The sequence below is a fragment of the Podarcis melisellensis genome (genome assembly GCF_964234715.1).
Source record: "Podarcis melisellensis genome assembly, chromosome: 6".
Taxonomy (NCBI): domain Eukaryota; kingdom Metazoa; phylum Chordata; class Lepidosauria; order Squamata; family Lacertidae; genus Podarcis; species Podarcis melisellensis.
In genome coordinates this window covers 52082922-52104748 of record NC_138538.1, presented here as the reverse complement: position 1 = coordinate 52104748, position 21827 = coordinate 52082922, and the positions used below count along the sequence as shown (strand labels likewise).

The 21827-nt window shown below is 42.3% G+C and overlaps 1 protein-coding gene across 2 annotated transcripts; it reads right to left on the bottom strand.

The window, feature by feature from the left end:
• On the bottom strand, positions 1-21815 carry LOC309371371 (vitamin D3 hydroxylase-associated protein-like). 2 transcript variants are annotated; one of them, XM_081913957.1, is made up of 16 exons: positions 20613-21815; positions 18782-18895; positions 17436-17579; positions 15765-15898; positions 13473-13679; positions 12563-12603; positions 11761-11885; positions 10520-10645; positions 9470-9567; positions 8599-8698; positions 8137-8180; positions 7104-7143; positions 6192-6300; positions 5516-5661; positions 5219-5393; positions 1-296 (listed from the first exon to the last, which is right to left on the bottom strand). In XM_081913957.1, the coding sequence occupies exons 1-15, from the start codon at positions 20820-20822 to the stop codon at positions 5265-5267; spliced, it is 1767 nt and encodes a 588-aa protein (XP_081770083.1). In that variant the 5' UTR covers positions 20823-21815; the 3' UTR covers positions 1-296; positions 5219-5264. The 2 variants fall into 2 exon arrangements, with proteins under 2 accessions (XP_081770083.1, XP_081770082.1); XM_081913956.1 differs by lacking the exon at positions 1-296 and having other exon boundaries at positions 4485-5393.
• Between the last annotated feature and the right edge of the window lie 12 nt (positions 21816-21827).

Genomic DNA, 21827 nt, shown 5'->3' with positions numbered 1-21827 from the left:
ATGAATGGATTTACTTACTTACTTCTGAAGATCACAGAGTGGTTTACAATATAAAAATACATACATACTAATAAATACATACATACTAATAATAAACAAAAACAATAACCCCCACACACAGTTTAAGAGGCGATAGATTGTTTAATTAGCCAATGCCTGGGAGAAGAGGGCTGCTTTTGCCTGGCACCTAAAATATGCAACAAAGGCACCAGGCAAGCCTCCCTGGGAGGAGCATTCCACAAACAGGGAGCCACCACAGAAAAGGCCTACACTTGTGTTGCCGCTGTCCAGACATCCTGCAAAGAGAAACACGACAAAGGGCCTCAAATTATGATCACAGGGTGGCTTTAAAACCACTACTTTGAATTGGGCCTAGAAACTAATTGGCATCCAATGCAGTTGGGCCAGGATTGGTGCAATATGCTACAAACCATCTTGGCAACTTGGCCACTGAATTGTGTACCAGCTGAAGTGTCTGAACTGTCTTCAGAGGCAGCCCCATATAACATTGCATTAATCGAATCTAGATTTACTGAACCTGAGCTACAATTCTCAGAGAGGTTTAAATAATCCTAAAATCCTGGGAAATGCAGTTTGGTGTGGGGAATGAGGTCTCTCTCAGCACCCTTCACAAGTTACAGTTCCCAGAGATCCTTGGAGAAAGGGGTTGTTCATGCTGCTTTAAATGTAGGGTGCAGGTAGGGCCTAAATTGAGGTATGGCAAACTGTTACCAGAATCTCCATATTGGGGGGGGGACAAGAATCCCTGTGACCCATATGTGTGGGGTAAATAACAAAACGATCCCCTGGATTCAAAATGCAGAGCTAAACTCACTCTCCAGCAGGAGAGAGCCCCCAATAGGCTTTTCAGATATCATTTAGTCTGTAGCAACTCTCCCCTCTTTCTGTCCCTCTTGCAATGAACAGAGCACATAATACTAAGTAAGTTTAAAATGCTTTACTTACAACATAGGCTTACTATGTCTTTGTGGGGCCACCATTTGCTGCCTAGAGCAGCGTGCAGTGGCCCAGGAGTCGGGGAAATGAGAGATCACATCGCACGACTGTTTGTGTGTGTGTGTGCAAGACCTCCCAATCTGGCTGTGCATTTCCCGCTGCAAAAACCAGCTTCCCAGACAGCCAATCAGGTGAGCGGGGGGAGGGGGACTGAGCAAGGACCAGGACCACCTCTCCCCTTTAAAAGGGAGCAGTACCCAGTGCCCAGCCTCTTGCCTGCATGGAGCTTCCTGCCATTCAATCACCCACCCACCCTGTTCTTGGTATGCATGGACCAGCCTGGTGATGAAATCAGAGATTGAGAAACCCCTGCATCACAGTGACATGTGGAATGTGAGCCAGTGGTGAGAAGGGATGTTGAAAGATTAGTAAAGCTGAATTTCACATATTTATTCAAAATAGGCCGTCTAATCTTTCCGAGAGACTTCCAGAAGAGGAATTTCACTGTGCTTGGGAACAACATTTTATTTTTTATTTTTTAAAAATCATATATCCAATTTAGTGGAATAAGTTGGTCAGGCATTGTACCTACTACCAAGTGAGATAAGAGACTTCTTTGTACTTCCCTCCTGCCTTGGCAAGTCTCTCCCCCACCACATATTTTGCTCTTTGGTATATAACTTTTAAATGCAGGAAAGGAAAACATTTTGCTGATCCAGAGATAAGATTTAATGGATTTCTAAAGAGTTTCTTTTAACAAGCCTATTTAAACATAACTGAAATAGTTTAATCATCTTACTGCAGACAGGGGAAGGAAGACAGTTTGGCATCTTGGGCAGAAAGTCCTGAATACAAGGAATGTTTTGCTGGTGCTCATGATGAATTTTTATTTTATAGTATTTTGCACATAACTAAGAAAAAACAATTTTCCGTAGCCATGAAATACAAAAGTTAATGCCTCCCCCCCAAAAAAACATTAACTGGTTTAAAGATATGTTAAGAGCTCCTTTGACTGTGGTCATCCAGCAAAATTACATGATTAAGCACAGTGTTGACAAAAATTGGCAACATCCACATTGGCTTTATATTCTTTTCACTTCCAGTATTCTGCATCAAAGATATTTGTGCCACCTTAAAGGCTTAAATTCCTTGTTGTGTTTGCTTCTATAATTATCACAGCTTCTGTAGTTTCTCCTCTAAGAACTGTTACACTATAGCACAGTTAAACAGTATATTTTGAGGGTTGAAACTAAACAACATCAGGAGGACACCATACTGACTGCTCCTACTGTAAGAGAAGGCAACGGAAGACTTTGACCTATGTACATCCATACTTTGCTCTAAAAATTGCATTTTCTTTTCCCCAGATAGAAATGCAGCCAAGGATAAAGATTTGACCAGCCATAGACAGCAGGAATGGCTGACCTTTGGCCTTCCAGGTGCTACTGGACCACAACACCCATCATCCTTGTGTGGGATGTAATCCATTGGTACAGTAAAATGCAACTTTCCTTATTTCCCTAGAGTGGACACAGGCAGGGGGACATCCAGTCAGCGTAACTTCCTGTTCCACTGGTCTGGAGCTTCCTCCCCCTGCGTGTGATCTGGGAGATGAGTGTGGCTCTGGCTGACTCCATAAAAAGAGCCGAATCATGCAGCCATTTTCTCAGTCTTGAAGTTGCCTTGCTCCAGTGTTGTCCTGTTCTATCTTTTGCAGCCATGCTGCTCTCCAGCAGCCATTTTGTTGTCTTAATGTAATTTTGCTGTCTTCTGGCTCTAAGCCAGCAGCACATGAGTTCAGTCTCCCTATGACATGAACTCACACAGTTTCTTTGTGTAACTACCAAGTAAAGTCTGCCTTTCAGGGATCAAACCGTGAACTGAAATGTGAGTAAACATTTTGTTACTTTACTCAGAAAGACTCTTGGGTCTTTATTCTTTTAGGAGGGATAAAAGGGGACACCAGAAAATAATCTTAAGTAAGAGATTCAAACGAATTTGCAAACTAGCTTCCAGCTATATTGAGGGTAATCTGCTGCTCTGCTACATCACTTACTAGCATGAGTGAAGGAAGGATAATACTTATTAAATATATCCTTTCCTACAGTCCTTAACATCCCCACACCTTGATCACTGGCCAAGCTGGCCTGGGCTGGTGGGAGTCCAGCATCATCTGGCAGTTGTATGATTACAGTTTAGGGTGTTTCTGGCAGCTACCCAATCTTTGGCCCATTCGGCAAGGGGGGTTAAATTAATTTACCTTCTTGTTTCACTAACTGATGCCACCTGCAATAGAAACAACAGAGAGAGAAAGAAGCAAACTAATAGCAACTACCTTTTTAAAAAGGTAAATAGCACCCAACTTGCCCACAGGTCCCTATGTGAACTGCTCAACTTCACGATACACCTCCAGTTAATTCTCTTATACTTGATGCATTTATCAATTTTCTTCATTGTACTTGTGGCCCATCCTTCAGCAAACACTCCCACATCTGTCCACTTCTACATCTTGGTCATCTCAAACTAAGCCCATTGCTTTGCATGCGGAAAGCTACAAAGTGGCATGGGAGACAGAGAGGAATGCTGGCCACTGCTATGGAATGGGTAGGAAACCACACATCCCACACAGTGGGCATCACACAGATAAACAATTTCCCAGGATAGCCTTCATTAAAACATGGGTCCAAAGCAGGGCAGAGGATGACACCCAGTTTCAGTTTCCTCCATTCGGCAAAGAATTCTGCACAGTAAGTCTGTGAAGAAAATTTTGGTGAAGCTGCAAGTAAGAGAGAGATTCTAGACACCCCTAAACTTTGTTTTTTTAGGATGATTACATTGCCACCTTGTGGCTGATTCTTAAGAGTGCACAGTTTCGAAGCAATATCCCAGTAGAAAAGTAAGAGTCCCTTAGTGCATTTTAGAAGCAGAATGGAAAATAGACCATGCGCAGTGGCATGTGAAGAAATATTTCGGAGGGGAACCGTTAGGTACAGAGGCACCAGCTTGGGAGGTGCTTCACAGTGTAGCCTTCTCCAAATTGGAAGAAAAAGAAAACTGCTTTTTGTATAGATTAGGATACAACATTATCCATTTCCAGAATCCACTGCCAAAATCCAGGTTTGCCTCAGTGTTGTCCTCTTCACATTAATGGAAGAAGCCAGTAGGCCCAGAGTAAGTAGGGAAGTCCAGATTGCTTGCACCACAATTCCAGGTTGATCTTCACACCTCACATCTTCAAGCCCCACCCTGAATCTTTGTTCTTGGCTTCCAAAAGCAAACACCATCCACACAAGTGTGTCTATTCTGATATGTGGTCGCTAAGCAGTTGCTAAGGATATTTGGCCTTGATATCAAGGGAGCTACTAATTTTCAGTCTATCTGAGTTATATACACTTAACTTTAAGATGAAAAGATAGGGTAGAATTAAGAGGTTTGTTTTATATCATTGTAATAAAGAATGGCTATATCACAAGCACAAATGCCTCTAACAAGCATTGCCTTACACGGTTGCCCAATACACAAGTTGCCCCTGGTGCTGCTGCTTTATTAGGGTGGCTGTCTTACTAGAATCATGTTTAAAGAATACAAAACACATTTTAATCACAACACAAGGGCCAAACAAGATGTAACTCTAGCTTTTTTCCTTAATTGAAAGCAGACACAGTGGGAAGCCACTTACTATTGGGCATCAGGTGAAGGAGGAGAACCTTTTCTTCCCCTGCACATTCCTCAAAAATAATCTTTCTTGCTGCTATTAATCTCAGGAACAAAAGTTCTCATTTGGTTTGTGGGAGTCTAGCCTAGCTTTCCCCTTGATATGCTAGTCTGTATCTTGAGAAGTTGTTTGTTACTATGCATTTGGACAATACTTAAGATATATCATAACCAAATTGTGCATAATCGTTCCTGAAATCAGTAACAGATTTTTGCTTATGCTTCATTTCAATTATACACCATTTTGAATCAAGATGGTGGACTCAACCTATGAAAGCTTAACTGATTTTTGCGTTGCTTATAATTCCTGATTAATGCCGAGTATGAGGTTGCTGTATTCTATACATGAGAGTATATTCTGAATATAGAAACATTTGATCATGTACAATCTGAAGTAGTACAGTGCAAGCATGACTTCTGCTGTTTGTGAGAACTAGGCCTTGGTCATAAATAGCCTCCTGCTAAGTAGGATGTTGGATTTCACAAATAACCATGCCTTAACCTGCATTTTAATATATTTCAAAAGTGAACTTGGAGATGTTCTAACCCCCACTGTGGTAGGTTGCATTGTTCCATTAGTATTGATGCTATAATCATTTGGGAGTTCTCCTCTCACGAACAAGAGTCTCCACCTCCTTCATGAACCGAAGACACAGCTCCTCTTGCCAACACACAGCCACACACTGGACAGCCACAGGGAGCCCAACAGCATCGCTGACAGCCTGAAAATGGAAGGGCAAAAAGACAGGACAACCCAACAGCATTAGAAACCTTCAAGGTATAGTTAGGTAGCATAAGGACTGGGGAAAGGCAGGTGGGGTTTTTCTGGTAAATGTGCGCTGACCTCTTTCATGCGCTTGTCCCAAGGGTCACCATAATGCCCTGTGTAGTGTTTGAGCTCTTCTTCATCAGCTTGGGAAACAGTGGTGACTGGCACAACTCCAGCAGGAAAGTTCAGGAGGTTGTATAAATTGGTGTAGGATGTAGCAGCTGAAAGTACAGAAAAGCTATAAATAACGTGATCTGGGTTTTGTTTTGTTTTTAATTTAAGCAAGACTTTTGCTGCTGTTTAGAACTACTCTGGAAACCAAAGCTAACTGGGATTGCCCCCCCCATTTAAATTAAGCCTAAACCAGGCAAAACAAGGCAACATGGTGCCCTCCTGATGATGTTGGACTACAACTCTCATCAGCCCAAATCAGCATGAGCCAAACTGCTCACAGGTCCATGAGTGAACTTCTCAACTTCACAATATGCTTCCACTTAATTCTCTTATTTGACGTGTGTATCTATTTATTATTTGCACTTGTAGGCTTCACCAAACGGCCCCACATCCATACATTTTGACCCCTTGGTCATCCTGAGTTAAGCATGTTTTTGGCACGTAGGAAGATACAAAGGGAGTTGAGAAACAGACAAGAATTTATGTTACTGCTATGGAAAGGCGGGGAGGCCACATGTCACACACAGTAGACACAGGAGGCCACATGTCACACACATTACTGGGACACAGATAATACCAAATAGTTTCCCAGGATAGCTGTGATTAAAGGCTGGACCCAAAACAGGGCAGAGGATGACATCCAGTTTCAGTTTCCTCCATTCGGCGAGGAATTCTTCACGATACATCTGTAAAGAGAATGTTGGTAAAGCTGGAAGCAAGAGAAATTGTGAACAAACAGAATGACTAGATTGCCACCTTTGTTCTATTTATTATTTATAAAAATATTAATACCCACAAAAAATACCAAAGTGGTTTACAGCAATTAAAATACCATAAGAACAACCCAAAAATTAAAAGAGATGCTTTTAAGAGAATTATCTTAATATCTGAAGCTTCTGCTTAAGTCTGGCAGCAAAGAAACAACTTTAGCAAACCCTTGAAAGTCAATACAGAAGGCACCTCTCTACTGGAGGAGCATGCCGCGAGAGTAGGGAAACAACTCTGAAGGCTCAGTTTCTTGTCAAATGAGTCTCACCAATTTGGGGGGCAAGAGATGATGCTTCTACAGATTACCTCAGTGATCCAGCTGGGATATAAGCATTGTAGCTGGAACAAGGTCTCTTCTAAAAAAGCAGAGTCTGCCACAGCCTACAAACAATACCCCAGTAGAAAATACACACACTACCCATCAAGTATGAAGGGTCTCTTAATGCATTTTAGAAGTGAAATAGAAAACAGACCCCCTGCCCTTCATATCTGAGTTTAAAATGTGGTGTTTCTGTTAACAGCCAAATACAAAAGATCTCAGGTGAAGCAACTCATAGAGCTGTTTTTTATAGTATCATTCTTATATGGAAATCCATTCTGTGTCAAAAAATAAAAATTAAAAATAGCATCTGTTGAACATCCATATATACATAGCTCACTGGACAAGATTAGATGGCAAACTAGTTATTGTATGAAGCCTTAATAGTAAAAATAAACTCACCGCTGCTGCCACATGGTGGTTCCATAGGTTTTTTGCTGACCTGCAACATTGGAAATAATGAAGAGTTGACTGCCTAGCAGAAAGAGAAGTACTCAAGAGTGCTGCTTAAAGTGTGTCAGGATGAGTAGGGGGGGGAAATGGGATGGTTCCACCGTGGCTCTGCAACAGTGTACAAAAATGGGATGCCGCCCACCCTGTGCTGGTTAATGTTTGTTGGTAATTCACAATCAATCTCTTCATAAGAGATCAAAAGAGGACTGAGTCAATCACTCTGTGGGACTGGAAGGGATGAGGAACCAGACTCTCCTGCTTTTGTGCCTCATGACCTCTGCAACACTTTGCAGCCTCCCAAAGATGCCTGCTGTCATATGAAAGGCATAGCAGAATAGCACCAAAGCTATATACATATTGCATTAACCTTAAAGTTGCCTGCCAAACTATAGAGATAAATGGGACCTGAGAGCATCCAGATTTCCTTACAGACAGCATTCCTATGTGACTAGAGCAAAGCTGCCAACATACACTCCATTTGCTGGGTACTACACTCTCCCTTCCATCTGTACTTCCTGAAAGCCAGCAGTAGGGAACCTGCAGCCCACCAGATGTCATTAGATCCCAACTCCCATCAGACCCAACCAGCATGTCCAATGGACAGGAATAACAAGAGTTGCAGTCCAGCTACATCTGGAGGGGCCAAGCATCCCCATTGCTGCTGGAAGGTGATGAAGGTTTTACAGGAGAAGTGGACAACCTGTGGCCCAAGGGCTGCACATGATCCTTGGAATAACTTTATTTGAACCTCAGCCTAATTACAAATACTGTCTGCAAGTGATCAATTCCGTCCTCTGAGAAGAGCAAACCTGTCTCTTCCCTGGCAGTCTGCTGGGCAAAAAGGAAACATGATAGAAGAGGGTGTTGGAAGAGGAAGAGGAAGGAAATGGCAAGAAAAATACCTGCAGTTGCATGTGCCCCCAACAGATTACCCCCAAGGCTAATGTCACCAATGATAATCTTTACACCAGATGTTTCTTACCCAACTCCACATAGTGCATTGAGATCTCTGGCAATCCGAGGGTACTGGAAAGAAACACAAACTTAGTTTCATTGTGAATCCCCAGCAATCACATCATTGGTGTTGAATACAGTGGTACCTCAAGTTACAAATGCTTTAGGTTACAAACTCTGCTAACCTGGAAGAGTTACCTCGAGTTGAGAACTTTGCCGCAGGATGAGAACGGAAATCTTGTGCCAGCGGCGCAGTGGCAGCAAGAGGCCCCATTAGCGAAAGCATGCCTCTAGTTAAGAACAGTTTCAGGCTAAGAACAGACCTCTGGAACGAATTACGTTCATAACTAGAGGTATCACTGTACAGAGCAGTCACTTCACCATCTCTTTGACATGTACTCACCTTGCTCTATCCAGCCATCCTACCCTATGCTTGTCAGCATCTTAAAGCATGTGCAGTTGCAGTGAAACAAAGGAGCCAAATACTTACTATAGGTTTCAAGAGGAATGCAAAAATTCTCTTCACTAGAATGGGAAGACGGTAACAATTAATCTGGGATTTCAAATTTGGGTCCACAATGTCTCCTTTGCTGGAAGATGAAAGAAGAAGAAAAGGAAGTTTTTCAGTTTTTATATCTGAAGTTCCATTGCTTAACCTGGGAAAGAATTTAGGTTCCTGAGAATCCCAAGTGAGAATAAACTTGGAATGATGCCTTCCTGATTTCCTAGCTTACAGATAGTTTCATAGCTCACCTGCTTTGCACACAACAAAACAAAAATTCAGCCCTGATATCTACATTGAAAAAGTGCTCAGGTAGCAAGCCTGTGAAAAGACCTCTGTTACCTTGGGTACTCTTTGCCAGTAGCACTGACTTAGAGGAACCAATAGCCTCATTCAGTGTTGTAGCTCATGGCTGCCTAACTTCTTATATTGCAAAGTTTGTGAAGCCAAAGTTAGTTTATCCTCTTGGCTCCATTTGGCTATGTGTTTTGCATGGTAAAGGTAAAGGTAAAGGTAAAGGGACCCCTGACCATTAGGTCCAGTCGTGGCCGACTCTGGGGTTGCAGCGCTTGTCTCGCTTTAATGGCCGAGGGAGCTGGCGTACAGCTTCCGGGTCATGTGGCCAGCATGACTAAGCCGCTTCTGGCAAACCAGAGCAGTGCACAGAAAAACAAAATGAACTTTTCCTATCCCTGAGTTTTCCCTAGCATTAAACATACTCTGATGAAAATCTGTTATTTATTAATGTGCCAATTATTATCACAAAAGCTATCCTGGGCATCACACTTTTCCAATGCATGGCTATAATAGCAATGTTATCAAGCAACAGCCATGTTCACATACCAGAACGTCTACTTACAACTTGTCCAGCAAATTTGCACATCCATCGGAAAATAGGCCTTTGGTGTAGAGCTCATCAACCACATAATTAAGCCGAGGAGGAACAAAGGGGATGAGCTGCGAGGAAAAGATAACAGCTTTTATTTGACAGCAGGCAAAATTATATGAGCTGCACATAAGGATTATGTAATCCACCCCACTCTTTAATAGATTCAGGGAGCTCTCTGAAAGTGTTGAGGAAAATGAAGCAAAGTTCTAGTAAAGGGTTGGGTGGTAGAAGTGCAACAGGAATGGAAATTTTCTATGCTCTCTCCTCATTTTGCAGCTAACTTGCCCCAGAAATTATAAGCCCTGGACCTATTATGTTCTTCATGTATACCCCAGATAAATTTTGACCACCACAAACAAGTGTTTAAACAAAATGTCACGCAGATACATTCTGAGGACCAGGATTAGCAGCCGTTTCTTATGGAATGTACTCTCTAGCACTTGCATAGGTTTATTGAGTTGTGTGGATTGGTTTCCAAAATTCCAGGTAGGTTGATATTAAGGCCGATGTATGTGCAATAAATTTCCCACATAGGAGATTTCCACACTCTCTGTGTATAAAACTGTGTATCCATGTGAGCAACTAAATATGTGTTAGAACCAAGTGTGCACATGTGGTGAAAGATATTCATGTTAATCGAACATGACAGTATGCAAGCATTTTTCCTGCACAGAATTCCTAACTGTAGAGAAATGGCATATTTTAATGGCATATTTTTACAGCTCTTCTGTTACTGTATACAAATACATACATAAGAAATCTAATATATATTTACAGTTGCCTGGTTCACATACTGTGCTTGTTTTCATGAATATATAGCAGGGAAAGGCAAGGAGAATGTCTGGATGGGCAAGGCATGGTGTGAACTGGGCCTCATTCCCCCACCCAATAACAAAAACTGAAAGCAATGTAGATCTGACAGTGTTCATCACATGACTGTAGCAGCTGGGGCAAAGTGTCAGAGATACAAACAAAATCCTAGAATGGAATCTGGGTGAAGAAATTAAGAAACAGACATACTGTATGCCCTCTGAGTTGAAGAAGATTTTTGGTTTCCCGAACAGCCCTCCTCATGCTGGGAGATGGTTGGAAATAGCCATCATCTTCATAGTATCCAATCCGTAGGGGCTTTGAACTGCTGTATATCTGGAAGAAGATGAAGAAAATAGGAACTTCTATTTACAGGTGGCCATTGAAGCATAGAAATAACTTCCAACCTCTTTTATGGATCCCTGCAGTGGGACTGTTTCTTCAACACTGATCCAAAGTTTTGGAAGGTGACAAAATACAGAATGCCTTGAAGGTTTTCTAGATTTCCAGGTGAAGATTGCTACAAGTAAGGCTGCTTGTGTCCATAGGCTGTTTAAATTTATTTTTATTTTGAATAGTTTTAAAGCCAGTTGGCTCAGCTGTTGATGTTAATTGCCACATACAAGCAAGGAGCATATCTGTTTTATCTGTTTTACTCTTATGTGGACTTAAAAGCCATATATTTTAATTGAAGGACAAGCGCTGGGAGAACAGCTGTTTTGATTCAGTGTTTAGCATTCAGCTGATAAAGAATGTTCAGAAGCTAATCTCCACCAAAGGAGACCCTGCACTTTTAACAGTTTTAATATGGTTACCACACAAGATCAGACCAGCAGTGCTTCAGATAAATCATTTGGAACTCTGTTGCCAAATTTAGCCCAGAAATCTATGCTGGACTATTGTGAATCAGCAACTGGAGCAGCTGGAGGAAGGGAGGCAAAGGTAACTGCAAGGCTATTGTGGCAGGATGAAATTAATTTGTCTTATATGGATAGTCCTGGTTCTTTACATAGTGAGAGTGCGATAAATGATGCTGGAGATGACTTATCCCAAGTAAGAAGTTTTGCTACATATTCCTCCAATGAAAGCTTAGCTTGTTCAGAAACTTTTCTTCCAAATCTTTCATGTGCCACAAGAATAATATTGCAAAGTATTTGAAGTTGATCAAAATAATAAGTCTTACTGAAGAAGCTATGGGACACTGGGTCTGTGGAACAGTTAACGGGCTGAGTTTGAACTGATATGATGAAACTGATGCTCCAGGAGTCAATTAAATGGCCAAAATATTGGCAGACGCAGAACTGCATCAGATCATACATTCTCAGTGTTATGATCGTTGTATAAATTATTTGAAAGGGTCTCATGGAGAGCATCATTCATTGTTGACCAAGGGTTGTGTTGTCCATGGTGCTGAATGTTTCAGCTTCTCCCTCCTCACTGACACCACTTACCTCCTCTCTGAATGGCATAGGTGGTATTGAAGGATCAAGGGAGAATAACTCATCACACAGGAGTGCCTTCATGCACAGAACCAGGCTGTCCACATCCCTTGCCATTGGGCCAATTGTTGCTGTAACTGCAAAAAAAAAATGGAGACATAGGAGGTGGAGGGGATAAAGCATGTGGACTTTTTATGCCCTAGTCTACATTCCAATTGCCAAGAAAGGGGGAGGAACCACACAGGTCAGTGGTAGAACACATGTATTACACACAGAAGGTCCCAGGTTCAAACACAGGCCCCTCCAGTTAAAATAGTCACATAGTAGGGGATTTAGACAATACTGGGCCAAATGGACAAGTAGTGTAACCCAGAAAAACTGTTCTTAAAATTCCCAAGTTCACTTTCACTAAGTCAGGCACACAACTCCACTTATACGCAATGGATTTCAGTCTGAATAGGATGCAGCTGTGATCCCTGCTCTTATTACCAAAAGTTCAAACTTTACGCAATTATTTAAGTTCAGAGCTACTATACTAATGATTTGGTTGGTAGGGATAATCAACATGGTGAGCAGATGATGCTGGATTCCAGCTCCCATCAGCCCCATTCAACATGGTCAACATGCAGATGGTCAATGTGAGATTATGGAAGTTGAAGTTCAGAAATATCTAGAAGGACCACAATTGCTATCCCTCGTTTACAACAAGGGGACTACATTATTTAAATACACTCTAATATCACTGAAAGGACATGCAAGTTCCTAGCATAGTTGCAGGTTCTTTTAGTAATCTGAATGGGTAAAAATTACTTACCCGACTTCATGCCAGCAATAGGGCTAGCAAGACCAAGTGTGCTGGGAGTGATGCAAACAAGAGAAAAAGAGTGGTAACTATCAACACAGTAGAAGATGATCCATGTTTCAGTTGCAAATCAGATGCAGGCATTCAGAAATGATACTAGAGTTCAGCTACACTGGAGTTAACAATTCATTCAGTTACAATTTGCTGGCATGGTAAATATTACCATGAGAGAATCAAGTTTGACTTTAGATGTAGCATGATATTAACAACAGAGCAATCACATGTTTCAAACAGCCAGGTGCAACTTCTATAACGTGAATGAATGTATAGCAAATAAATTATGTAATAATAAATTATGTAATAAACTAAAATTTAAAGTATTGACTTAAAAAGAATAGAATCATAGAATCATAGAGTTGGAATAGACCACAAGGGCCATCGAGTCCAACCCCCTGCCAAGCAGGAAACACCATCAGAGCACTCCTGACATATGGTTGTCAAGCCTCTGCTTAAAGACCTCCAAAGAAGGAGACTCCACCACACTCCTTGGCAGCAAATTCCACTGTCGAACAGCTCTTACTGTCAGGAAGTTCTTCCTAATGTTTAGGTGGAATCTTCTTTCTTGTAGTTTGGATCCATTGCTCCGTGTCCGCTTCTCTGGAGCAGCAGAAAACAACCTTTCTCCCTCCTCTATGTGACATCCTTTTATATATTTGAACATGGCTATCATATCACCCCTTAACCTCCTCTTCTCCAGGCTAAACATGCCCAGTTCAATATGCAAATTCAAAAAGCACTGATAGTTTCTGCTCAAATGAAGCATCTCTCACTAATGCTCGATAAACACATTCCATTAGCATTCACCTGTTTGACTATCTGCCAGGCCAAGACCAGTTAATTGAGTGAACTTTCCAGGACCCACCTCAGTCGATTACCAGTTGGTTTGAGTCCACAAAGCCCACAGAAACTTGATGGGAGCCGAATGCTTCCAGCGACGTCTGTCCCAAAGCCCAAGAGGGACCCTCCTCCTGCAATGAGTGCCCCTTCCCCTCCAGAGGAACCACCAGGACTTTTCTTGTGGTTCAGGGGGTTGATTGTCTGACCGAAGATTAAGTTGCTGCAGTCATAGCTGAGTGAAATAGAAAGCAGGTTGACCATTAATGTTTTATAGGAGCTTTATGCCTTATACTCAAACAAAGCATGAGACAATGGGTTGCATCCAACATAGGGCTAAACAAAATGTTTCATCAGCACAAGAAGTTCTGCTTGTGCAATGAAAAGTTCTCCCCAAATCCCTCCCCTAAATCTGTTCTGGGTTCTGGAGCAGATTTGTGGACTGAGCAATGTATGTGCCGGGTTGGGGGGGATTCCATTATGCTAACACTATTCCTTCCAATAGCACAACTATTAAGTTGAATATTGCCCAGTAGGTAAATAATAGAATGGAAATAGCATCAGGCAATTGAGAAATACAGGGAATGCGCTTGAATGACACCATAAAGACTAATGCAAGGTAACAAAATATGAACCATCTTGCAGAATCACTCATGGTCATTCAGATGCTGCAGAGAAATGTACAAGAAGGATGTAGTGGAAAATACATCTTCTGAGATGTATTTTCTCTGAACGTAGATGTTTCATTTAGCATCGTGGGTAATAATAACCAGTGCTAATGTAGACATCCTGAAGAAAAAGTTGGTAGAATCCTACAGTTGAAGAGTTGACTGTGCGTGGGGAATGCCACTATTAAGAACATAAGAATAGCTCCTGGATCAGACTAATGACCCATCTACTCCAGCATCCTATTGTCACAGTGGCCAATCAAATGCCTGTGGGAAACCCACACAACTGAAAAGAAGTTCATTAAAAAGTTACCTGAAAATAAATAACTATTCGACCAGGGGGAAAGTTCTAACTTGCATTCTGGTAAAATCCAGTTAACCACCTCATTTGCGTCCTTTTAGAGAAGGAGTAGAGAACTTATGGCTCTTCCTATCATTTTGGACTCCAGTTCCCAGCACCCAAGCTAGTACGGTCAATAGTCAGGGATGATGGGAGTTGTAGCCCAGCAAAACCCACAGGTTCTTCATCCCAGCTCTATGCACTGGAGATGCACATGTGAGTGCATAGCAAAAAGCCCTGCCCCCTTCACCAGAAGAGAATGCCCTTTATGGGGTGAGAAAGAAATGCAAAACTTCATTGGAAGTATCTGAATAAAGAACAGATTTCATGAATAATATATAAGATCCTAGTTTCTATCTCCGGCATCTTCAAGTAGGGGTGTGAAACCCTCCTGTCTGAATCCTTGAAGACCTACCACTTTCAGTCCGGGTAGTCAAACTGAGCTAGATGGTTCAGTGATCTAACTTGGCAAAAGCTTATCTACTCGTTAAGCGAGTGGACGCTCTTGGGGCAGGGTTCGTCTGCCATGACATATTATAGAAGTAAATTCCCTATCTTAATTGTGGAGAGGTGCTTCCTATTTATGACTCAGATCTCTTCAGAATAATTCCTCCCAAATCACTCTCCCCCACATTGATCATAATCTATCAAACTCTGCAGTGCTATTTTTCTAGAAAATATGCCATAAACAGCTTCCTCATTCTCTTAGAATGGCAATGGCTCCCACCTGAAAGGTGCCAGAACTGAGTTCTGGTGAGTGCCGTCTGAAAAAAAGCCCCAAATCTCTGTAATGTCCCCCATAGTGTTTTTTGCTACATTAGAAAGCCAAGCTGCTCACAATTTTTATTTCTTCTTTCTTAAGGTAAAGGTAAAGGTACCCCTGCCCGTATTGGCCAGTCGTGTCCGACTCTAGGGTTGTGCGCTCATCTCACTTAAGAAGCCAGGAGCCAGCACTGTCCGAAGACACTTCCGGGTCACGTGGCCAGAGTGACAAAGCTGCTCTGGCGAGCCAGCACCAGCGCAGCACACGGAAACCCCGTTTACCTTTCCGCTAGAAAGCGGTACCTATTTATCTACTTGCACTTAGGGGTGCTTTCGCACTGCTAGGTGGGCAGGAGCTGGGACTGAAAGACGGGAGCTCACCCCGCCGCGGGGATTTGAACCGCCGACCATGTGATCGGCAAGTCCTAGGCACTGAGGTTTTACCCACAGCGCCACCCGCGTCCCACTCTTCTTTCTTAGTCCTATGGTATATTTGTAAAAAGAGAAAGCAACAGGGAATTACAAAAGAAGAGAGTGTGCTAAAGTATACTTAATCATGCTTTGGGGAGTGTTGGTCTTCACAAATGGTATTGCCCCCTGTTTCTTCAAAACTTTTACTATCACGCTGTCGTCCTTTTCCACTTTGCCGAGAAAGTGCACCAACCCACACGTGGAGATGTGGCCCTTTGGGAGAAAACCAAACACAGCTGATTTAACATGATGGGGCAAATAAGTCTAGAGCTATATAGCTTGGCCTAAGAACGAAACTATTAAGCCTTGTTGGTAAAATAGATGCCATAAAACAAAGAAAGTTTTCCCAGATCCCATGGGGATTGGCCCTGATAGAAAACCTTGATTGACTTGATAGATAGATGATAGATGATAGATAGATAGATAGATAGATAGATAGATGATAGATAGATAGATAGATATAGATAGATAGATAGATAGATGATAGATAGATAGATAGATAGATAGATAGATAGATAGATAGATAGATGATAGATAGATAGATAGATAGATAGATAGATAGATGATAGATAGATAGATAGATAGATAGATAGATAGATAGATAGATAGATAGATAGATATAGATAGATAGGATATAGATAGATAGATATAGATGGATTGAATTTCTACACCATCACATGACAACATAGTAACAAACATACACAACATAGTAACAAACAAACAAAATACTCTACCCACAGTTTAAAGGGCCATATAATATTTAATTAGCCAATGGCCATATATTATTTAATTAGCCAAGGCCCACCCTGACGGCCTGCCATGGACTAGGAGCAAGTTTTTAATAATAATCATAATAATATACAGAATTAGAATGGATTCTTGAATATATTATACCCTAGCAAACATTCATTCATTCGATTTATTATATATCCCACCTTTCCTCCAAAGGACTCACAATGGAACAAAATGGCTCTCCTCCCCATATTTATCCATCCAACAATACCTGTGGGGTAGTTTAGGCTAGGAGACAGGGGTTGGCCCAAAGTGAGCCTCACAGGTGAGCAAGGATTTGAATTCGAGTTGCCTCAGCCATACTCTGACATGCTAATTACTACACCATACTGGAGTCATTTTAAAAAGACCTACAGTGGTACCTCGCAAGACGAAATTAATTCGTTCTGCGAGTTTTTTCGTCTTGCGAATTTTTCATCTTGTGAAGCACGGATTCCCTGGGTATTAACGGTTTTAAGAAAAAGGAAACAAACTTGCAAGACGTTTTCGTCTTGCGAAGCAAGCCCATAGGGAAATTCGTCTTGCGAAGCAACTCAAAAAACGAAAAACTCTTTCGTCTTGCGAGTTTTTCGTCTTACGAGGCATTCGTCTTGTGAGGTTCCACTGTATTTCAACCTTAACATTTGTGCATTCATAGTGAGTGGAACCAGGCAATCCATGTAACATGCACTCATATCTGTAGATGTGCACATGCACACACAATTATGTATGCCAAATTTGGAAATGCATATATATTTCATTGGAATGTGATCATGCTGTACTCCATTTCAGTTATCTCCCTTCTCTAGAGTTCCACAATGGCCAAAATTAAATGGGTCATGCCCTGTATGTTAGCTGAAGCTGTTGTGAGAGGGGAGAAGTAATGATTACTTTGAACCAATCAACATCACAACTGATGCATAGGCAGATCATCATAAGGAAAGTGGGGACCACATTTAAGGGTAAAAGGGGGATTAACCTTGCATCCAATGTGGTCCTTAATGCTGACAGGAATCCCATACAGCAGGCCTTTCTCCTTTTGCATCTTCACTTCCTGGAGCTGTTCCTCACAGCCGTGAATAAAATCAGTCACACAGTTCACCTCCTGAGTCACTTCAAGAGCCTTGCCAAGGAACAGGAGGAAGAGGAGGAGGGAAAATAGGGAGAAAGAGAGCATTCACATTATAAAAAGGGTATTTCTACAGTGAGTTCAAAACGTCATGATTGTCAAAAACCTCGGAAGGTAGAAGACTGTTAATTTGCTACTTGCAAACAAACTTAAAAGCCATGTCAGTCATTTTGGCCCAGTAAAAGCATAATTGAGATTTAGACGACACAGAACTTGGTACAAATTCATTAAGAGTTGAGCTAGTGCAGGCTGGGGACTTCTGTAGCTTGAGGGCCACATTCCCTCATAGTTAACCTTCCAGGAGCCACATTGGTTAGGTCAGAGTCAAAAGTGGGTGGAGAAAACTATGGGACCTTTGTCCATGGCATCACATTTTGGGTTTACAAGAAGACACACATCTCTCTCCAGCCAGGCAAGAAAAAGGCATTATCACATTTCAATAACACATTCCAGCTAGACAAAATCATTTGAGCATGGAACAGGGCCATTGTTATGTGAATGGCCTGGGGAGAAGGAGAAGGAGAAGGAGGAGAAGAAGAAGAAGAGGAGTAGTTTGGATTTGATATCCTGCTTTATCACTACCCGAAGGAGTCTCAAAGTGGCTAACATTCCCCTTTCCCTTCCTCCCCCACAACAAACACTCTGTGAGGTGAGTGGGCCTGAGAGACTTCAGAGAAGTGTGACTAGCCCAAGGTCACCCAGCAGCTGCATGTGGAGGAATGGAGATGCGAACCCGGTTCCCCAGATTACGAGTCTACCACTCTTAACCACTACACCACACTGGCACTGGGAGAGTGCTAAGGGGCGTGACAGTGGTCTGGGATAGCAGCAATTGGTCCAGGAACCAGAGCTTATTCATTCCTGCCTAATGGCACAGTCATAGCCATGCTCTGCAGCATCAGGTGATAGGCATTGTTCTCCTATGAGCTCCAATACATTTCAAACCTTCAGCACTATCTGTTACTTGATTTCCCCCTCCCCCTATGCCCTTTGTAAAATGAGGACATTGGGAAAGGTTTAAAGGATGAGGGGGGGGAACAGATATCCCTATAACAGACACACTACATTGACAGAGCACCTGGGACTAAATGAGCAACAGCTACCAATTAGTACATAAAAATGGTGCATTATCTGGAAAGTCACTTGGTTGAACAGAAGTATGTCAGAAGACTTCCTGCCGAAGCAGTTGCACTCACCTTCTTTACATAGGTATACAGGACACTTTCTGGAGAAAGCGTCTCCTCTCTAAGTTTCTCTGCCAGTTCCACAAGCGACAGGGAGAGAATAAATTCTGATTGGACTCCAGAGTTCTGCAAGAGGAGGCAGCTGTGTCAGAAGGAAATGCTTATCCTCACACATTGGGAATAGCCCCGAATTATAAAAGTCGCTTTGGTCACAAGCTCAAAATTGTGAAACCAGAATGCAGCCCCATCAGTTGTTGTTGTTTTTAAATGGTTAATTTTTTCCATGATAGGTCCAGGAAACAATAACCAAAACAAAATAGCAACAAAAACTAAAGTAGAATTTACAGACATCGTACACACATCAGTCATAAGTTCCTCAAGCAGTAAACCAAGGCTGTTGAGCGCCTATCCATTTGGAAGCAATCCCTCAATTCCTCAGGGAATTTCTTAGTCAAGCAGAGCTACACAGATATATTAAGGAAGAGAGAAATACATTTCTAAAAAGGCACCCAAAACGCCTCAAGGTCTTCTGCCATTTCACACCTTTTTGTCTGTTGGGGTCTGTATTACCTTTACCAGAACTTACTAAGGCTGTGGACATATTAGCAGTGGACGTGGTCACAGCAAGAGAGGGTGGGCCACTTTGTGTGTGTGTGCTTGTGTGTTACGGAGGCCCTGGGCTGCCCAGACGAGACACACACAACCAACCAAACAACCATTCATATCTGTTTATTCACATGAACAAAGCCTGTCTCTGGTTTCTCGGTTGCAGAGTTCTGAATAAAAGGACTCCAAAGAATGCACTGCAACAGGTGGTAGCAAAGTCCCACTTTATCTTAACAGTACAGAATTTGCAAGGTCTTCATACAATCCTATTACAATGTTGATTTCCCAGTGAGTGCTATGATGATGCAGGTGATGATGCAATCAAAATGGGACCTGTGTTGCAGATAGGGACATTGATGCTGCCCAACTCCCCATTTCAATTGTTTCTCCTATCTTGATCTTGCTCAAATTAGTGTGTACACTTGAAGTCAGGAGCTTGAAGGAATGTTGGAATATGTGCCAAATCTGTTAAACACTAATCTACTGTCCTCTTGAGAGTCACAGTCAAACTCTGGATCACCAGCTTGTTATTCCTGTTTATTTATGGGATTATGAACTCTTGAGTAAGAGACAGACTTTGGATACTGCTGCAAACATCATCATGCCCAGTCCGTGCTAATCCTAACAATTTGGGCACTGAGATCCTGGGTTCAAAAGCCAAAACCAGCCCAAATGGCCTGACAGACCCACTCTCAAGCTAGTATTGGAAGAATGTGGGAGATGCTCTGGTGACTTTTAAAAGTAGGGTTTCATTTTGAATGGTTATGGAACTGGATTATGCAGTAAGAATCCATTTGTCCCAATACTCTTTAAAAAAAAAACCTATTGAAGAGACCAGTAACTTGTAACTGCTGCCTCCTGCCTTGCTTTTGCTACATTAGCAGCACCAAAGTGACCTATCTGGGGTCAAGCCTAGGAGGCGCTGGGCTGCCCAGACGACAAGGAAAGGAAAGCAATAAACGGGGCACCAGCTTAGCTGCAGGAATTGCCAGAATGAGGCGCACAAGATGCTGTCCGTCTTAGGGACTCAGCATTAGCTCAGTGCAGCAGTACCTGCTTTGCACCCAGAAGGTCCCAGCTTTTATTTGAACCGCACAAAGTGGACACTAGGAAACCTAACTGGAGTGCTCTCAGCTAGACATGATCACAGCCATTAAAAGTGTTGTTTGAGAAAGATCTCATTTTCATAAGAGACCTCCATCTCTTTCCCCTGCACCCCACCCCAATTAAAAGTTACCTTCTGTTTAAATTTCCAAATCATTTTTTCCATTTGTTCCAAGCTGTCGTCTCGCCATTGCCTGGCCTCTTCCATCTTCTGCAGAATCCTTTTGCGGGCCACCCATTTCCAAACCACAACCACTGCTGCCGAGCCACAGGCAACAGCAAGAGCAGCCTGAGGATATATTCCATCCCTGGGCAGGATCTCTATCAACTTCTCCTGGATCATGGCAAAGCCCTTCTCTCTGTCTTCCCAGTTTGCCCCTCTCTGACACTGGAGGAGGCTGGTGCTATTTAAGTATCCGTTCCTGAGCTATTCCACATTCCAAGAGACCATCAACATAGAGGCTCCCAAGATAAGACTCCGCCCAAGGCATCCCAGAAAATTGACCTTTAATCTGTTAAAACAGTAACTCAAGGTTGTTTTCCTGCTGGAGTCGACAAAAGAGTCCTTCCAATTCTGAGCAGTCTCCTTCACATCAGATGTAACAAGCAACCACATCATTGCTCACTTCTTTTTTTAGGAGCAAAATAGTCATTATAATGACAACTTATTCCTTGTAAATAGAGCCTGTACATTACAAGGATCAGGTACATAATTTTCCTCCTCTCAGTGGAAACCAAGCCATCTCGCATATGCATGAAAGCACACACAAATAATTGGCCTGACCTTTAGAAGCCCAAAGAAAATGGCTAGGAGATGGACAGACTTTGGTCTGTCTTAGCAAAAAGTAAGAGTTACTCATTTCCAAACTTAAACTCATTTGCAGTTTATAAAATACTAACCTATGCTGCTGAGTAACTTACTATTGCATTTTCAACGAGCTCTTCTCCAATACCCACCACAGCACTGAGGGTGAACAAAGTTCTCACACACTTTGCTCACAGTTAGCAAGCTATAAGCTCCCTACCACCCCACTGGGTCATGTGTGGCTATCTCCACAGTACTGGCTAGTAGATTGCAAGAAACCTTCAAATGGAAGAATTCGCAGAAACACAATGCAGTCTCTACCATGGTGAACAATGGAGCGCTCCGAACTGTGCCACAATTTACAGATGTTAGGTTGGCAGTGGCAGTCTAGAAGAGGGCATTTCCCATTGTGCCTCTCCCCACTTTTCTTGCTCTGCTTTTGTCAGCAGTTAACTCTGGCTTTCTGACTGCTATGGTTTCACTGACAATTGTGGTTTTCTAGTTTGAACCATTTTGTTAATTTGTTACAAATGAAAAGCAGTG